The following is an 18,136-nucleotide window of genomic DNA, read 5'->3' as shown; positions in this document are numbered from 1 at the left end:
ACTACAATGAAATTTTTTTTTTAATGGTTCATAATACACTCAAGATTCCATTTTGGTACAGGTCGGAACAAAACAGACCTAAATCAGTGGACCTAGATTATGGTGTGAAAATTGCTCCTGTAAAGGTTCATTAAATTAGGTTTGACTGTAATGCACAAGGGCTTCTTTCCAAAACAGAGGAACGATAGTGAACTTCACATTTGTTCAAATTTCCCTGAGACTACATCTTAACAACAAAATAAACAAATAATCATATCTGCGATTGTTTTTCCTGCATATTTTGTGAGCCTTAAAGTCATAATTTGCCATTTGCAGATGAAACAAAAACCCATCATCAGTTCTAAAATGTGAGTCAGGGATAGAAACAACCACTGTAAAAAAAAATTGAATTCGTACAATCGATGTTAAGTGTTCTTAAATACACAAAATGTTAACAATAGTTATAATAAGAATATTTCCAGACTAAACCGTCTACAGTTACAGTCTATTGAAAAAACACTGATATCTCCTTATATTTTAGGCTTAATTGTGAAAAATTTATATGGTAGGATGTTTAGTGACACAACAGACCTACACATATGCATCAAATGTGATATCTTGAATATTTTTGAAATCACTGCTACCAAAAGGTAAACAGGACCTTGAAGTCCTTTTCATTAAATACCACTGAGCCCACAGATTTACGATGTAGTCATAAAGTATGTTATTGACAGTGTGAGCTTAAAATTCCTTACCTGTAATCCTCGCCCAATTTGAAGCCAACATAGTCATCAACCACGGGAGACTGGGGTACACCATGGGCATCCAATGATGCGGTTGCCATGGAAACCACATTATACTGCTCCAACCGCTTCCACAGGTCATTGTAGAGCCGCAAGAGTTTGGGGTATTCCCCTTCAAAGGCTTGCTTGATGAAGGTGGATGCTAAACATTACAGAAGGGGAACAGAGATTAAAAAGAATCTGTATTTGCTGTTTTCCTCATTACTTTTGTTGTAAGACAAGGGTCTTTTCTTACAACAGAAACATAAAAGGAATCAAACTATAAATGTAAATATCTTTTAAGTCTTCTTCCTCTGTTAATAGACAGTCCTGATGGACTGAGAAATGTGTGTATTGCAACTAACACGTGCTGAATTTATGCACAAATTTAATGTGCCATTATAAAGATTTGCATGATGGCAAAGAGTATGGCACTGTTATAAAATGATACCATAACAATACCATAACAATTCTTTGAAAAAAAAAAAAGAAAGAAAGAAAGATCTGGCAACCACCTGCAGAATGTGGAATGCACACACAATGTTGAGGGTGATTTTTTTTTTTTCTTACCATTGGCAGTTTCTCCAAACTCTTCCTTCATCAATCTTGTGACGGACATCCAGAAGGAGAGCATGATGTTGCCATGTCCATCCTGTGGTCAGTTTGGATCAGAGAAGAGGAATGGACATGATGTACAGTGTAACAGCTCAGGCAAATGATATGCCGCTCCCGACACTATCCACACTTACAAGATTGTGTACTTGTTGATACACTTTGAAGTGGTACGTCCGCTTACCTTTCCCTTCCCACTAGTTATACATGTATGACGCACCACAAACATTTGCATTTATCTCAGCATGAAAGAGTCTGTTTTCAAATTACACATTCAGACCGGAAGAGTGGTATAGAAATGTTTACCTTCCTTGGTATGATTTCATAATCACATCACATTTCAGTTTCTTTACAACAACAACAAAAAAAAACAACAATCAGTATTTCATAGAAACTGCAATATGCAGGTGTGTGCAATGCATTGCATGAAGATCAAATGATTAACTTTATAATGATATTTCATAACCAGCACATACATATCACCTTCTTCAACAAATTTCAACCTGAGAAAACAAAAGCAACTGACAAGAAGCAAAATGTATGGAGCAATGTTTTCATATCAGTCTTGCATGGACCGGAGAAGGAACAGACAATGTCGATTACCTTTTGAAGTTCTTCCATGAAACAGACATGTGTTACTGGATCCCGCTTCTTAGCCAGAACTTTCTGGAGATGATTGACCTTAAATACAGAATGAAGACAACTGCAACTTAAGTATCAACAGACTTTCAGGCATCACACAGAGTTTTCAATAACTATGGAGTCAACTACTCCATGACATCATTAGAGAGTCATTACACTTTTTAGAGCTATTTGAATGATAAAAAAATGTAGAAGTTCTACATTTTTGTATCATTCAAATAGCTCTTTGTACCTCAACTTTACTCCAGTGCAGTTTCATTACAGAGAGAAGCTATGAAAATTGTAAAAATGACAATCATCAACTACATTGTAACTATGAACACACTGAACCTTCTGTGAGCATATCGCTTAATCAATACTTCGCTAGGCTATTTCACCCTAAGTCACCACCCCATCTGCTGAACTGAACACACTGATAGCCACCTGCATTTGCAAATAGTAGATGCAATACAGATAGTTCATTGCAGTGGCTCATTACAGTGGCTCTACAAGTGAAATCCTCAATATTCAGACATATAAAACCACATAATTCTATTCAAAACTTGTAAAAACAGTATTATGCATCACATGTCAGGTAATTATGGGGCAAATTATTTGTTGTATAGGGCCCTATTTTTTCTCTCTTTCTTCTTCCTTGAAAACACAACAACAGGTAATGAAGCTACATTGCTGTAACATTCACACATTGAACTCGAAAAGGTTGTTCCAAGACGCTGTCAGATATATATTTGTGATTCACACACACATCGTACAGTACATCACAACAGGTGATAATGATTCCCAAATCAGCAAAGGGCTTCATATTCTTTCACCAGGATGCAGGGAAATACAATGTAGCTAGTTCTTTCACCATTTCTGTGCCATTGACTATGGAGAGTGTGTAAAATGCTATGGGGTTTTCTGTACCAATCAGCACTCAAACCACACAGAGAGGGAAGCTTCTTGCAGCATCATAAAGACTTGGAAGCCCTGGGGCTCGTCCTCCTTTGTCTCAATGCTTCCACCAGAGACTCACCTGTCCACAAGCTGCATAGATCTGGTCCATGAGCTTCTCCAGGTTTGTCCACAGCGTCGCTCGAAAGGCAGCCGTGTTTCCAGGAGCAGGCATCGCTGCCTTTCCAGGACCTGTGTGAATATAATCCCAGGATGCACTTGGATTATTCAAAAGGGCCTATGCCATCTACGAGATTATTTAATAGCATAACATTCTATAGAAGCAGAGCACATCACACTTATCATGTGGGAAGATTATATATACCAGAAGGCTGAGTGCTAAGAGACAAGATTGGACTGCAGGAACAAGAAAAAATATTCCCTTGTGTTCTGGAGTCAAAGAAGGTAAGTTAGTGATGTTGGAGCTCGGATGGAGCAAGCAGCATGGATACCAACACCGCTGACGAGGTTGAATATGAATTATGAAAACTGGAAGGAAATCAGTTCAAGCAAAGCAAAGCTTGGACTTATGTTGCCATTTTTTCTATCACAGGGAAAGTTGAAATAACACACTAGAAATCTTGTATGCATCTTTCTGTTGTAGTATTGAAAACTCAATTCATACTCTCTACATCCATGCTCACCCCTGCTGGCATACGAAGCAGTCTGCGACAGGACCTGCACATCGAGGGCGTCCTTTATGTTTTGCCTGAGGACGTTCTCATACTGATTGACGACAGCCTGAACAGTGTCCTTCAGCCCTCCTAGGTTGTGGAATACTTGAAGTGAGGTGGCCACTTGAGTTTGGTTCTGCAAATTAATAGACATTTAAGATTACCTATTTGTGAGATGCATGAAATCATGTACAGCTTTTTCTCCTTTCTTTCTTTCTTTTTTTGCTGTAAAGCAATTAAAACAGCGTGACTGGGCATATTCCAGTCAGAATGAAATTCATCATTTCAAGTCCCAACCTGAAAGTGTAGAAAATATAGAAAGAGATCAAAATGTAAACACTAACTACTGTCAAATAGAACTGGATTGTATTGAATACACATGAATGTTATCTGCTAAATTGAATATTGGTGAACTTGAAAGTCAATTCACTGCATTTTCACTGTTTTCTTGTTTATATTGTTCTTATAAAATGGACTTTAGAATCTCTGTAATCTGACTGGTCAATTATCATGCATTGATTTTCACTGATCCACACTGAGCTATGCGTCTGATAAAATATGAATGCACGGCTATGCGTCCAGTTAAATGTGAACACATGGCTCAAGCCTTGTATGGTTTAGTAGGTGTACCAGACACATGATGGCGAAAACAGTTGTACACGTGTATTTCATGAATTTACAGGCCCATTTTATAACACAAATGATGTGCAGGCCTATTTCCTGGATCAGTGAGAATTGGATGCTCTCATTTAACTTTGGAACAGCCTAAAACCAAATCGCTGCGCTTGTGGGTTTAAACACTCTCAAAGTTAAACTCGCACACCCAACTCTCACCGATCCACTCTGTCCTGTACATCATTTGTATATGGTTGTTTTACTGTGGATGATCTGAGATCCACCAATACCAAGCCACGGAACAGCACAATTCAGACAGACCCAGACTCACAACTTTCAAGCACTCACCTGTGTCTCCATCCCCTGCTGCAGCATCTTCTGTGCCTGCTTCTCCACATCTTTGCGAGCCTTCCGGATGAAGATGGTGTCCTGCTCGATCACCTCAATCCCGGCCAGATCAACTCCATGGTAGAGGTAGTCTAGGATGCCACATCATATCAACATACATGTAAGAAATATCATTATCATGCAGGTTTACACAGGGGCTGTCATATCTTGTGACTCGACTATAGAAATCGAATGATAGGTGAGTGAAGTTGGGGAGTCGTGTGAAGAGCTATGACAGGGAAGCCCTTTGGAGTGAGTAGGAGTGGAGAGTAAGGCTCGAGAAAGATGACCAAGTGGTGGCAATCTGGTAAGGAAAACTGCTCGAAAGATGTTCCTGAGTTCTCTAATGTGGCCATCCATGTGTGTGTACCCGGCCTGACACAGTTGGAGGTGACTGCTGATAGCAGCAAAAATATATTAGTTCACATTACACCATGGGTTATAAATATGGTAGCATTCTTTCATCACAACAGTCATGCTACCTGATGTACTCTATCTTGCTCCATTCAATGTATCACAACAACAATCTGATGTACATGTAGACACCTTTGGCAAATATTAGCAAAGTGGTTTAGTGGACATGGCTTACGACTCTAAGAAGAAAAAAAAAAGCTCCAGACTTCAATTCCAGACTGGTACGTGCATCCTAGGACTGGATACTTAATCTATAACATTCCTATTGATCCATACGTAAAAATGGGTTAAAGGCATTCTGCCGTTACAATAATAACGGGGTTCTGCTGATAGAATAGCGCTGACTCTGAACATTCATCATAATTATGATCATCATCATCATTGATCAGCACAACATGAACTAGAAAAGCACTCTGAGAGCGCAGACCTCCGCCAAGCATGCAGCTCATTTCCACCATTAATCTTGTTTTTCCATAGAGATATCAGTGATTTCCACCCATACGTACTTATCGCATTGTGTGCTGAAAGTCCCCCAATTTCCCAATATAGAAGCCTTTGTTACGTCATAAACCCTAAGCTGCACAGCGCGCCTCGCCCTAGTAGAAACTAGAGTACGCACTTTAGTGCACGCATGCAAACCTCAAACACATGCAGCCTGAACTCTCAAGTTCATTGACCCTACCTGCCGAAATATCAAAAATCCTTCATAAATTCCCAAAAAATTCTCGGATCACTACCAAAATTTAATCAACTGTTACTTGTATTATTCTAAACCTTTCCTGCAAGTTTCATTCAAATCCGCTGACTACTTTTTGAGTTATTTTGCACATGGACAAACTAACTAACTAACTAACAAACAAACCAACGGTAACGAAAACATAACCTCCTCCCTTGGCGGAGGTAATTAACATTATCATCATCACTATCACATGACCAAGATGACTCCTCATCTCCCATGACTCACCAAGCTCGTTAAGACTCTGGGCAGCCTTGGTGATTTCCCTGGCTCCGCCTTGGAGCTGACCGTGGAGCCTCTTGCTGAGGTAAAGGATGCGGATGATGCGTCTCAACAGATCGCAGGCCTCCTGGGTGGGGCACATGACCAGGAGATTGGTGAAAGCAGCAGGAAAAGAAGAGAACACAGTATTGATTTGTTAGTGCTAAACATCATACACAAAGACTGAAAAGCAAAACATGATCACAACAACTTTACTGTTTCCACAGTAGCCAAAAAATGGACATCAAGTTCTGCTCCTTCCTCTCCAAATCAGCATATATTCATAAGTGTAAGAAAGCTTGCTTTATTAGGTGATCATCTACAAGTCAAGAATTTAATCCACTTCTGACGGATTGACAAATACAACATGACCTATTCTTTATCAACTTTAAGACAGAACAAGGAAAAGTAGAAATTACGCGGTGCGTAATATATGTCCCCGCCGGATGTAGCATTTTGTAGCAAAATGTGCAATACAGGTAAAAAATCAAGGTCAAAGGTCAGAGAAGTCAAAGGTCAAAATTCTGTGTAAAAGTTTTGAAGCCCTCACCAAGTGCCATCACATAAAGCAAACGGAATCGAAATCGGGTTAGAAATGGCGAAGGAATAGCATTTTGTAGCCAATGTACAATACAGGTCAAAAATCACGGTCAAAGGTCAAAGAAGGCAAAGGTCAAAATTCTGTGTAAAGTTTTGAAGCCCTCACCTAGTGCCATCACATAAAGCAAACGAAATCGAAATCGGGTTAGAAATGGCGAAGGAGTAGCATTTTGTAGCAAAATGTACAATATAGGTCAAATGTCAAGGTCAAAGGTCACAACTGAAATTCTGTGTAGATGTTTCAAAGCTCCCATGTAGTGCTATCATATAAAGCAAACAGAATCAAAATTGGCTCATAAATGACAGAGAAGTAGCAAATTTAACATTTTGATCACACACGGACGCACACACGGACGGACGCACGGACAGAAGGACGCACAGACACACACACGTACGGAGCCCATTTCATAGTCCCCTGCTCGAACTCGTTCGGCGGGGACAAAAATTGATACTGCCACAGATTAATTCTTGTACCAATAGATATGCTATACAAACAATGACAAATACATTTAGATAAAAGACAAGCGAGGACAACATTGATGGTAACATACCTGAAGCCTTCTGAGCTGTGCAGTTCTTGCAACAATTTTGTTGTAGGGGTCCACAATCTTTGTCCGAATTCTGTCAAAACATCAATAATTACAAATGTATAATCACCCTTTGTCAATGATTTTGTGTCAACACTATCATCCTAGTCTAAAGATGTTGCATATGCAATTAAAACTCTTCACTGTCTGCAAAACAACATGTGCTAAATAATTCTATGAATATTCCAATGCAGCATATAAGTGCAGGATTAGACACCTTCTACCAAACAAACTAAATCACTTGTGAATTCTTTCCTCTATCATACACAACAATTGGCATTTATTCATGACCCACTCTTCTGATGAAATGTTTTGAGCAAAACAGAATTTATCTTGAATCAATTCCAATTGAATTTGAAGTCTATCATCTGAAAAAAGTACAAGTCCACATTTAGAAGTCACCTATTCTTTATGGTATCAAATGCATTTCAACCATCATGAATAATCCTTTCTTAGTCATTATGTTACAAAGCTGCTGATATTCTGTAGAACATTGATTCAATATCCCCAAAAAATTAAGCAAAAAAAAAAAAAAAAAATTACCATGGGATGTATTAATTCTAATGCCTTTATCTTTGGGTCACTGACACATGCAATGCTATTTTTCCAATATTTTCAGTACCTTTCGACAGCTGCTTGTAGTGACTGTATACGTGTCTGCATCATCTGCAGGACGCCATCTAGAGTCTCGATACCAGTCGCCTGTGAGAGTAAGTCCTCGTGGTGGGCAGCCACCTGCCATGAAGTTGTAAAGATGCAAGAATACTTCATCTAGACTTGTGACATACAGTGTATTGCTGTCACAATTATATTTAATACAAACATGTATACCATAATCCCCATTTCTTCCCAATTACCTTCTACAACAAGCAAATTATGGCATGAATCTTTGACCATATAAACTTACAAGTAAAACTCTTCTTTTTTTTTCTTTTTTTCATGCATTCAAGATATAAGGTGTATTTATGCAGAAGAGGGAGCTGGGAACAATTTTCCTGGTATTGCATCACAATTTGCAGTGCTTTTCTCATACCACTGCTACACAAACTGTGTATAGGTTTTCTTTCATAGAAGTGATTGGTATACCATTTAAAACATCATTCATCAGCTGAAATTGTTAATAAAATTTAAGCTGAAAATCATTTCCTGGTATCGAGGTAGATTTGATTTCTGTGATGTTACTTAAAAAAAGAAGAAAAAAAAAACACTGGCTATCGATTATATAGGGCATCATATTTTTCCTGAAAGTCATGTAACTATATGATTGATAATAGGATTAAAAAAGTGATTGTATATTATTCAATTATATTTTCTTCTTATGTACTACATTGTGGATCTTTGCATTTGACAATGCACCAATTTCAGGAGTAGCCACAACATGCAACACTGGGTTCCAGCACTATTCCAACAGTTTTGGGTTTAACCCATTCATAGCCAACAGCAATGCTTTCATGAGCAATTAGCTACATTCGCATAGATGAAATTTTGCAGGTTAACTGATATTAAGCTCACCTGTGCGTGAAGCTCCTTGTCCAGCAAGCTGATACCCTCCACGAGTTTGGCCAGTTGGTCTGAGATGGCCATTGTCTGCATTACCCGGTTGGTGTGGTCACGCACATCAAAGTCCTCCGAAACAAATTCATTAAATGTTTCTGTGGGGGGGGGGGGGAGGAAACAAGGGCTTTAATAGTCAAGTTTGGAGCTAATCATTCAAAAGAAATAAATAAATGTCAGGTATGATGAGACATGGAATAAATGGATTAAACTTTCTTTTAATTGGGGCCTAGATATCTATATTCCTTATGACCGAGATGCAATATTTGTATTTCAAAATTCTGCACACATATCAAGAGGTATCAAAAACATTTAAAAGCATTCCTTATAACTAGTGCACTTCTTGTTCTATTTGTAACACAGATAGAAAACAGGCATAGGGTTTCTAGCGTCATTTACTGTATAGTCGTCACTTGCGTGTATTTCCTATGCACTCCCGTTTTGGCAAACTAACAACAGGCACTGAATTAGTTCGCCGCCCATAGCGCGCCACGTATTATTAGCGCATGTGTTATACACACACTTCAATGTAGGATGCATTTGTGCATCATCACGTTTGAAAAACTTTGTTAATCTGCCACCTGAAATCCACTCTAAATCAAAAACATTGTCTCATCAAAAATGGTTTTGTCACCTGTTAAATATGGTAAAATACATTTGAATTACAATTATTTGTGTTTTACGTAGGAAAAAGGTGAATTAGGAATGTCTTTTGAGAGCGATGAAAATCCGTTGCTCCAGCTGATCTCCAATCGCGGCGCACGTTACATGCGATGTGAATATCTGGCGACTTTAGGTAGTGGCGACGCGACTTAATGGTAAATTATTAAATCGACGTTAAACAAACCATGCTGTCTACGCACTCTCACTAGATTTCTACTAGGGTCTACTTACACTAGTTGCAGTATGCACTCTAGACTAACATAATTTACAGAATCTAGGTCTACGGCGTCTACCTTGTGTATGGTTACACTGTGCTGTGCCATGTCACGGATGTTAATACAATGTGTTAAGTTTACTGTTAATTCCTTGGCTTCAGTTCAGGATAAAGACTAATTTTACAGGCAGAGTATAGATTAGGCTACAGGCTACAGCCAAGGTCCACTAAACAGGATAGAAGGTCTAAATCTATAGAATCTAGACCAAGAGCTTCTTGTCCATTTCCTAATGGAATATTTGAATAGATTCAGATTTGAATAGATTCTATTATTAGATTTTCATTCCCACTTGACGGGTCTCATCTGAATTTATTCGATTCGGCAAGAGTTCCTTTTGGGACAGCCACCCAAAAGTGTGTGCGTGCATCTGTGCATATCGCAAGTAAGGTTAGGCTAGGTAGAGTTGTATAGATCTGCACTGACCCACTGTTGGGTGTGGCTGTCCCAAAAGGAACTCTTTCCTTAGATTCTACTTTAGACTCAAAATTAAAACACTCAAAAACAGTGTGCTAAAATCACCCTGAGCTGAAAGGTCTGTACTGTACTATTAGACTTGACCAAAAGATAGGTCTGTATGTATATGGTTGTCGGGGATATGTTCCGCGGAGCTGAGAATGCGTCTGGCTTCACGGATCCCCTCCTTTACGAGGAGAGCGATAACGTCAAAAAATTAAAAAATTAACAAAATAAAAAATAAAGACTCCTCCGAACAGACGGATATTTCTGTCTAAACTGAAAAGTTATGAATAGATTCTACGCCATTAAGAGAACATCGTTCGGGGATGGATAACCAGTCACAATAGTTAAGGTTTAAGCAATCTTTATTATGCTCACGCAACACAAACTGCCGGCCGAAAGGGGCGAAGGTTGTACAACAACAATATAACATACATCTCAAACACTGCCCGTAAGAGGGCAGAATAACACACTGGCGCGATCACTTTCTTCTTTCTGTCTTCTTCTATATAACACAATGGGAAACCCTTGGCTATGGAATAATCATGCACATTCAATATGCCAAGAATGTGTGTGGAATTAAACCAATCAAACTTCTGACTAATGATGTGGATAGCTAGACCACATTACGAACACTCAATGATTTGATAACATTAATACAAACATTATCCCCATATAGACACGGTCTCTAGAAACTTGTATGAACTGACTGACACCCAACTAATATGAAACACCAACATTACACTATGATAAGCACTGCTATCATACAATACTTACTCACTGGATCAACAATCAGAATCATGCCCATACAAAAATACCAATAACCTATGCTATACATGCACAACCTCATACATACCCTGTACAAACATCTTCTACCAATCATAAAACAACACTTAATAAAACAAACTACTTTACGGTGTAAATGAAACAGAAAATATTTCACAATGTCAACTATCAAATATCATACAAACACATGTAGCTACCTCACTTTCTACCTTTTCTCACAATATGAAACACTACTACTGTAGGCCTACGTACCATGTAAGTACCATGGTCTCCCCACTCTCATTCACTCTTTTGTTACAACACTGATAAACACAGCACATACAGCTGTAATCAATTATCTTCTAACATATGCTGGGATTTGGAACGAGTGTACATAAACACTACACTATAGCTGTCTTTCCTCTACAGTCTTAAAGCACATACACACCACACACAATGTTGTTACATTAGAACCAAATAAACATCAACATAGGCTGTAAAAGCGTAAAGACAAAAATCCCTAGATAAATCAAATGAAAGCAACATGGCATTGAAAACAACAATGTGGTGTGTTCATAATAATGCCTGATACATGTATTCAAATCGGTATGAATAAGACACGCATGTGAATGAAAGCCGCTGAAAATAGCCACCCATCTGATGAAGCAATATCAAAACCTTAATGTCATCATTAACTTATGATGTGAGTTATTACTACAACCCTTTGGCATATACCAAACGAAACAACTGACGATGATACATCCAGTAAAAGATGTACTGTACATGTATATAAAAACAAATTACAATATACATTGGTATCAGAAAAACGCAGAGATCAAATACACCTGTACGGTGTATTACACTTTTAAAAACATACTCAAACTTCCGAAACATATTTTCTCCTTCAAATGTATCAAAAACGGACTCCAACATTGACGTCACTCCATACAATATGACCTGACACATGATTCTTACATATCAAAAGGGGGAGAATGAGCTACATAAGGTCCATCAAAACTACATTGTATATGCCATGTACAATGTGTTACCATGCATATCATATAAACTTCATATAATGACAAATTATCATCATACGTACATTTATCTTTTCTTTATCAACAAGGAAAAGTAGAAATTACGCGGTGCGTAACATATGTCCCCGCCGGAAGTAGCATTTTGTAACAAAATGTGCAATATAGGTAAAAAATCAAGGTCAAAGGTCAAAGAAGTCAAAGGTCAAAATTCTGTGTAGAAGTTTTGAAGCCCTCACCTAGTGCCATCACATAAAGCAAATGGAATCGAAATTGGGTTAGAAATGGCAAAGGAGTAGCATTTTGTAGCCAATGTACAATATAGGTCAAAAATTAAGGTCAAAGGTCAAAGAAGACAAAGGTCAAAATTCTGTGTAGAAGTTTTGAAGCCCTCACCTAGTGCTATCACATAAAGCAAACGGAATCGAAATCGGGTTAGAAATGGCGAAGGAGTAGCATTCTGTAGCAAAATGCACAATATAGGTCAAAAATCAAGGTCAAAGGTCAAAGAAGTCAAAGGTCAAAATTCTGTGTAGAAGTTTTGAAGCCCTCAACTAGTGCCATCATATAAAGCAAACGGAATTGAAATCGGGTTAAAAATGGCGAAGGAGTAGCATTTCGTAGCAAAATGTACAATATAGGTCAGAAATCAAGGTCAAAGGTCAAAGAAGTCAAAGGTCAAAATTCTGTGTAGAAGTTTTGAAGCCCTCACCTAGTGCCATCACATAAAGCAAACGGAATCGAAATCGGGTTAGAAATGGCGAAGGAGTAGCATTTTGTAGCAAAATGTACAATATAGGTCAAAAAATCAAGGTCAAAGGTCAAAGAAGTCAAAGGTCAAAATTCTGTGTAGAAGTTTTGAAGCCCTCACCTAGTGCCATCACATAAAGCAAACGGAATCGAAATCGGGTTAGAAATGGCGAAGGAGTAGCATTTTGTAGCAAAATGTACAATATAGGTCAAAGGTCAAGGTCAAAGGTCACGACTGAAATTCTGTGTAGAAGTTTCAAAGCTCCCATGTAGTGCTATCATATAAAGCAAACAGAATCAAAATTGGCTCATAAATGACAGAGAAGTAGCAAATTGAAGATTTTGATCACACACGGATGCACACACGGACACACGGACGGACGGACGGACACACGGACGGACACACGGACACACACACGTACGGAGCCCGTTTCATAGTCCCCTGCTCGAACTCGTTCGGCGGGGACAATAAACCTGTTACTGATATTCTTCCCTTGCGTGTGCAACAACAACAAAAAAATCAAACGAACATCATACATACGTATGTAAAAATCTCACCTCTCCTAAATGTGTGCAACATGTATTTGACATAAGACATAGGAAATGACTCAAAGAATCATACACACTGGGCAAACTGAAAGGCAAAAACACAAACATAAAAATGCTGACTTATACTTGAGTTGCTGTCAAAACCATCATGTGTATGCTGCACACATAAAACGGTATACAGTACATGTTATTCAGATTTGCGCAAGTTGCTATGTGCAAGTCAACTTTCTGCTTACATGATGTATGTACTACAACATGTACTTGCATCCAATAACAATATACAGCTGTACATGCACTGTCTTCGTACATGACATGAATCAGAATCAATACAAAACACTTTAGACCAGAACAAAAATATTAGCAACTTTGTAATATAAGATGCTCAATAAGGAAAATGCATGCTGTGCATAGATTTCATACAATCACAAAAACAAACAAACAAAAAATGAACCTGAATTTTAAATCTCAGAGTGCCAGTTTTAAATCTCAGGGTACCAAAATATCAAAAGTTACAAAACTACACACAATTCACACAAACTTCACCCATTATAAACAAAAATTCCAATATAACTAACATAATTATCAACTAAAGTTTACAATATTACCTTGCAAATAAAACATAACAGATCACAAACTTATACAGCACACTTTTTTTGTCTCACTTCTAAACACTAATTTCACATGTACATTATACATAATGATAAAAAATAACCGATAACCTTAAAAATCCTGCATTATTTAATCAACAACAATCCATTTATCCTATTACCTGTTTACACAAATATAGTGGCTTAACAAACTTATAAAAATGAAGCAGGCATGTGGCACACAATTCAATTCACAAGTCAGAGTCCAGGAACATCTGGTAGCTGAGGTCAAAAATGGGGGTTATCAATTATCAGGGAGCTTCTGAATATACAGTCAATGTCTGGAGGACGACCAGGAGGGGGTCCTACATGCAAGCACGTGTAGTGACCTGGTTGAGGGTGAGGAACAATGTCTGGGGTTGGAGACATCACAGGTGTGGTAAGATGAAGACGACGGGCAGTAATCTTCTCGCCCCGTGGAAAGCGAGATGTACCTCCAGGAGTGGAGGCATTGGTGAAGGCACGGGGTTCACTGGATGCATCTGGGGGCGCCCAGGAGGGTCATTGATCTTGATAATGCGAGGATGGTCGGGGGGCCCACTGTGTCGATGAGGAGTGGTAGTGCCACCAACACTGATGTTTAGAACATCCACAGGAAGCTCATCAGGGGGTGAGGTGTCCAAGGAACACTGGTTGACATCTGAAGATGGCTGACATGCTGGCCAGCCACAGAGATGACGAGGTGTGGCTAGGGCATCACAGGAATCATCATCAGTGACATCAGGGATGGTGCCATTCATCTCAGGGGTGCGAATGATGGCTAGCTCAGACTGGGCTAGACACTGACGTGCAGGTTCAGCGTCCTGGGAACAGGGGCGTAGGCCTATGCCTTGGTGGTGACAGTTGCTGGCTGGTGAAGGTTCGGTCACATCATCAGGGATGGATGAAGGTGGGTTGTACCGGGGAAGGCTGAGAGACATTGAAGGCGTACGGGACAGCCGAATATCTGCCTCTGGTGTAGGATCAGGACCATAGGTGTACGAAGGTCCATCACCAATTGTGATGCGGCGCTTCGCGGGACGGATGGTAATGTCGTGTAACACTATGAACGGAATGCCTGCCTCAACTAAAACATTCGGAGAGTCAACAACTAACCCTTCAAAGAGAAATGCCTTCCCATCTCTTGTGAGTGTAAGGCACGTCCCTCCAATGATTGCATACGGTGAAGAACGGTCAACTGAATAAGCCTCAGAAGAGTCCATTAAAACACCTCCAAGACTCTTAAACACTGAATAGCCAATCAAGTTCTGTGGAGAACCGCTGACAAGAGTAACCCGGACACTCTGTTGGCCATGGTCAAGATCAATGTAGGGAGACATACAGGCCTTTTCAGGCAACACTGAGGGACTAGCTACTGGAGACTGTGGCGACTGATCAACCCGGAAGTGGAACTCATCCGACTCCGATGAGCCACGATTATAGCAGTAAGAATTGTCTTGAAACCCTATTGACCTGTCTAAATCTGACATATCCTTTGCATCTCCAAGACTAGTACAGTCTGAATCAGCAACACATACCCTAGCAAACAAGCAGACGATATCTGTAGACAAAAAACTGTCATGAAGATCATCAAAACATTCATCAACTTCTGAGAAATCACATTCTGAATCTAGCTCATCATAATCATCCAGATAATTGTCATATGGACACAGGGAATCAGAGTAGCCAAGGACGGACGCCGCTTGGCGAGCACATGTAATGATATCTCTTTCATGCTCTGGTAGGAATGAGCAATCACTGATGTGATGCTGGTTCGGGCGATTGGCCACGAGACAGATTGGGCAACTGTGAACTGTATGTCTAACATTAGAACGACTGGACTCACCAAGACTACTCATACACATAGGGACAGGACGAGGAGTAATGCTACATGAACTTGGATTGACGCCATCACACCGAGTAGCATGCAATACTAGATCCTCATGGGGACGAGGTTGGTTACGGTTCCCGAAGGGCTCATCACAACTGTCATAACTTTCATCATCATAATCGTCACAGAAATCATCATAATCAAGACCGACATAATCATCCTCAGTCATCCATTCATTGCTTTCATTTCTTTTGATTTGAATTGGCTCAGAATCGCAAACACTGTAAGGTACCTGGTACATTGTACTTCTGGTTAGAATACTGGTACTGGTAGGGGCGGCCTCTCTCTCGGGCCTGGGTGCGAGGTCGTTGCCTCAAGAGGGGACAGGGAACAGCCATTCAAGGGCTATGTATGGGACTACAGCAGATGCGAGCAAACCATAACTACGTACCTATCACGACACGTTTTGCCGACCGACTGGCTGCCATATCATGCATAAAATCCATCGGTAATGAGGGAAGAGCAGGGTACTTGATCCCATGTAACTATACACAGCCCAGTCGCTGTACATGGTACGTCGCGACAGGGCTGTACGCGCGCGACCACCAATCACTAGGAGAGGCGACGTAATCGTACACGATAGCTTTGACTTTTGATACTTACGATCATTTTTGTCACCTCAAACTCATCGAGTATACTCTTCAATATTTACTCTACATCTGATGCTATATATATTCAAATGTACGTAATGAAACTTACCGAAATTGATCATCATATCCAGCATGTCCACACCGTACACAATCTTTCACGCCAGGCCAAGCTCAGATATCGGGTGGTCACGTGATGTGAATGCCCTTTCAAGCAGCGTACGCACGGTTACTAGTATAAGGTATACAGCTATAAACTGTACTGGGTTATTGTGTCGCAGACGCCAAGGTTTGTTCGACACTTTCAACGCACACGCGCTCGCTCTGGAGCACATCCGGTCACGCATGCGCATAAGTCAAGGCGCCATTTTGAATCCTGCAACGACGAAGCCCGGCGGTCAGGAATTGCGCCAGAAAGTGTCATTTATTTGTTCCACGGACTTATCGCAAGTGGTCTCCATGGACCCAGTGTGGCGAACTATTCTTCTGTAGCATTTAACGTGAGTAAAGTATTCTGTTTAAAGGAGAAAAGTATACATGTTCCTAAGTTTTGTAGTTGTGTTGAGGTTCCTCACTTCGAGGCTGCATGCCGTGCGTGTCAGACGCTGTTTTCGCATAGCGTAACAGTGTCTGGTCGGGCTAGATCCCATGTAGCTGCCACCACGCCATTAAGAGAACATCGTTCGGGGATGGATAACCAGTCACAATAGTTAAGGTTTAAGCAATCTTTATTATGCTCACGCAACACAAACTGCCGGCCGAAAGGGGCGAAGGTTGTACAACAACAATATAACATACATCTCAAACACTGCCCGTAAGAGGGCAGAATAACACACTGGCGCTAGACTAACCGCCACCGTTAATGGCGTTAGACATTACCTACTTCATTACATCATTCTCAGTTCATTTCTTTTTAGGGTTCTTCGTAGGTAAGTCTAATATGAAATATATAGAACCTAGAACAGTCTAGGCCTACAAAATAGGCCTGACGCTAGGCCTAGGCCTAGGGCCTACTGTAAATTTAACGTTTTGATTCTGAGTGAGCTGAGGTTTAGCGGCAGCGGTGGGCGAGACATGAATGTTTACGTGTGGGACTACAAGACTGATTAAATTGCTGAAAACTCGACTCTGATATATCACGTTGGTAAATGAAAAACGCGTGCCAACATCAGTCTAGCCAACCTACCATCATTCGTGAGCTGCTTTAGCAAAATTTCCTCCATGTTGAAGATGACACCCTTGCTGATCTTAAGCTAGAATTGCGAGTTATCAAAGTCGTAGCCGAGATCGTGCCACGTAAAAGGCGTTTAATTTTACGTGTGCATAGAGCGCTAGCGAGACCTAGCGCGCTGCGTACGTGCAAAGAATGCATACGGGAGGATCCCCAAGAAGCGTCGTCGAGGCCCCGTGCAGAAAATCAAGCCTCAGGCTCAAGGCAAGAGGGCTGCTGGGCCATAGCGCCAGCTACCATCTAGCACACAGAGATGCTCTGCTGGGGTCCGTTTCATGAAAGTTTTATGAGAGACTTTTCGCTCATCTGACTGACTTATGAGAGACTTCATGAAATTGATTTTACTTCTCTTTGAAAGTTTCACACAACTACAGTACATGAGCATGGAGGTACAAGAAAAGAGCGACTTTGGCCATTCTAAGATTTTTATAAAGACTTTTATGTGATGATCGCATCATGAAACGGACCTTTGGTAAAAGTTCCGTCGTAAGTCCCCCCCCCCCCCACCCCCACCCCAACTCAATGAAATTCTAGAA

The 18,136-nt window shown here is 40.2% G+C and overlaps 1 protein-coding gene across 1 annotated transcript in view; it reads right to left on the bottom strand.

The window, feature by feature from the left end:
• Nucleotides 1-17,679, bottom strand: part of LOC140239918 (conserved oligomeric Golgi complex subunit 5-like) — a 28,390-nt gene extending 10,711 nt beyond the window's left edge. Inside the window, exons 1-11 of the mRNA XM_072319737.1 lie at nucleotides 17,556-17,679; nucleotides 8,735-8,874; nucleotides 7,845-7,957; nucleotides 7,187-7,256; nucleotides 6,003-6,123; nucleotides 4,586-4,716; nucleotides 3,593-3,758; nucleotides 3,031-3,140; nucleotides 1,977-2,054; nucleotides 1,332-1,413; nucleotides 735-924 (exon numbers count right to left, since the gene is read on the bottom strand). Of these exons, the coding sequence (XP_072175838.1) occupies nucleotides 735-924; nucleotides 1,332-1,413; nucleotides 1,977-2,054; nucleotides 3,031-3,140; nucleotides 3,593-3,758; nucleotides 4,586-4,716; nucleotides 6,003-6,123; nucleotides 7,187-7,256; nucleotides 7,845-7,957; nucleotides 8,735-8,874; nucleotides 17,556-17,592 (1,238 nt within the window). The 5' untranslated portion in view covers nucleotides 17,593-17,679. The remainder of the gene's footprint in view (nucleotides 1-734; nucleotides 925-1,331; nucleotides 1,414-1,976; nucleotides 2,055-3,030; nucleotides 3,141-3,592; nucleotides 3,759-4,585; nucleotides 4,717-6,002; nucleotides 6,124-7,186; nucleotides 7,257-7,844; nucleotides 7,958-8,734; nucleotides 8,875-17,555) is intronic.
• Between the last annotated feature and the right edge of the window lie 457 nt (nucleotides 17,680-18,136).

The sequence above is a fragment of the Diadema setosum genome, chromosome 2 (assembly GCF_964275005.1).
Source record: "Diadema setosum chromosome 2, eeDiaSeto1, whole genome shotgun sequence".
Classification (NCBI taxonomy): domain Eukaryota; kingdom Metazoa; phylum Echinodermata; class Echinoidea; order Diadematoida; family Diadematidae; genus Diadema; species Diadema setosum.
Note: the sequence above shows the minus strand (reverse complement) of the source record. Positions and strands in the feature narration are given on the sequence as shown.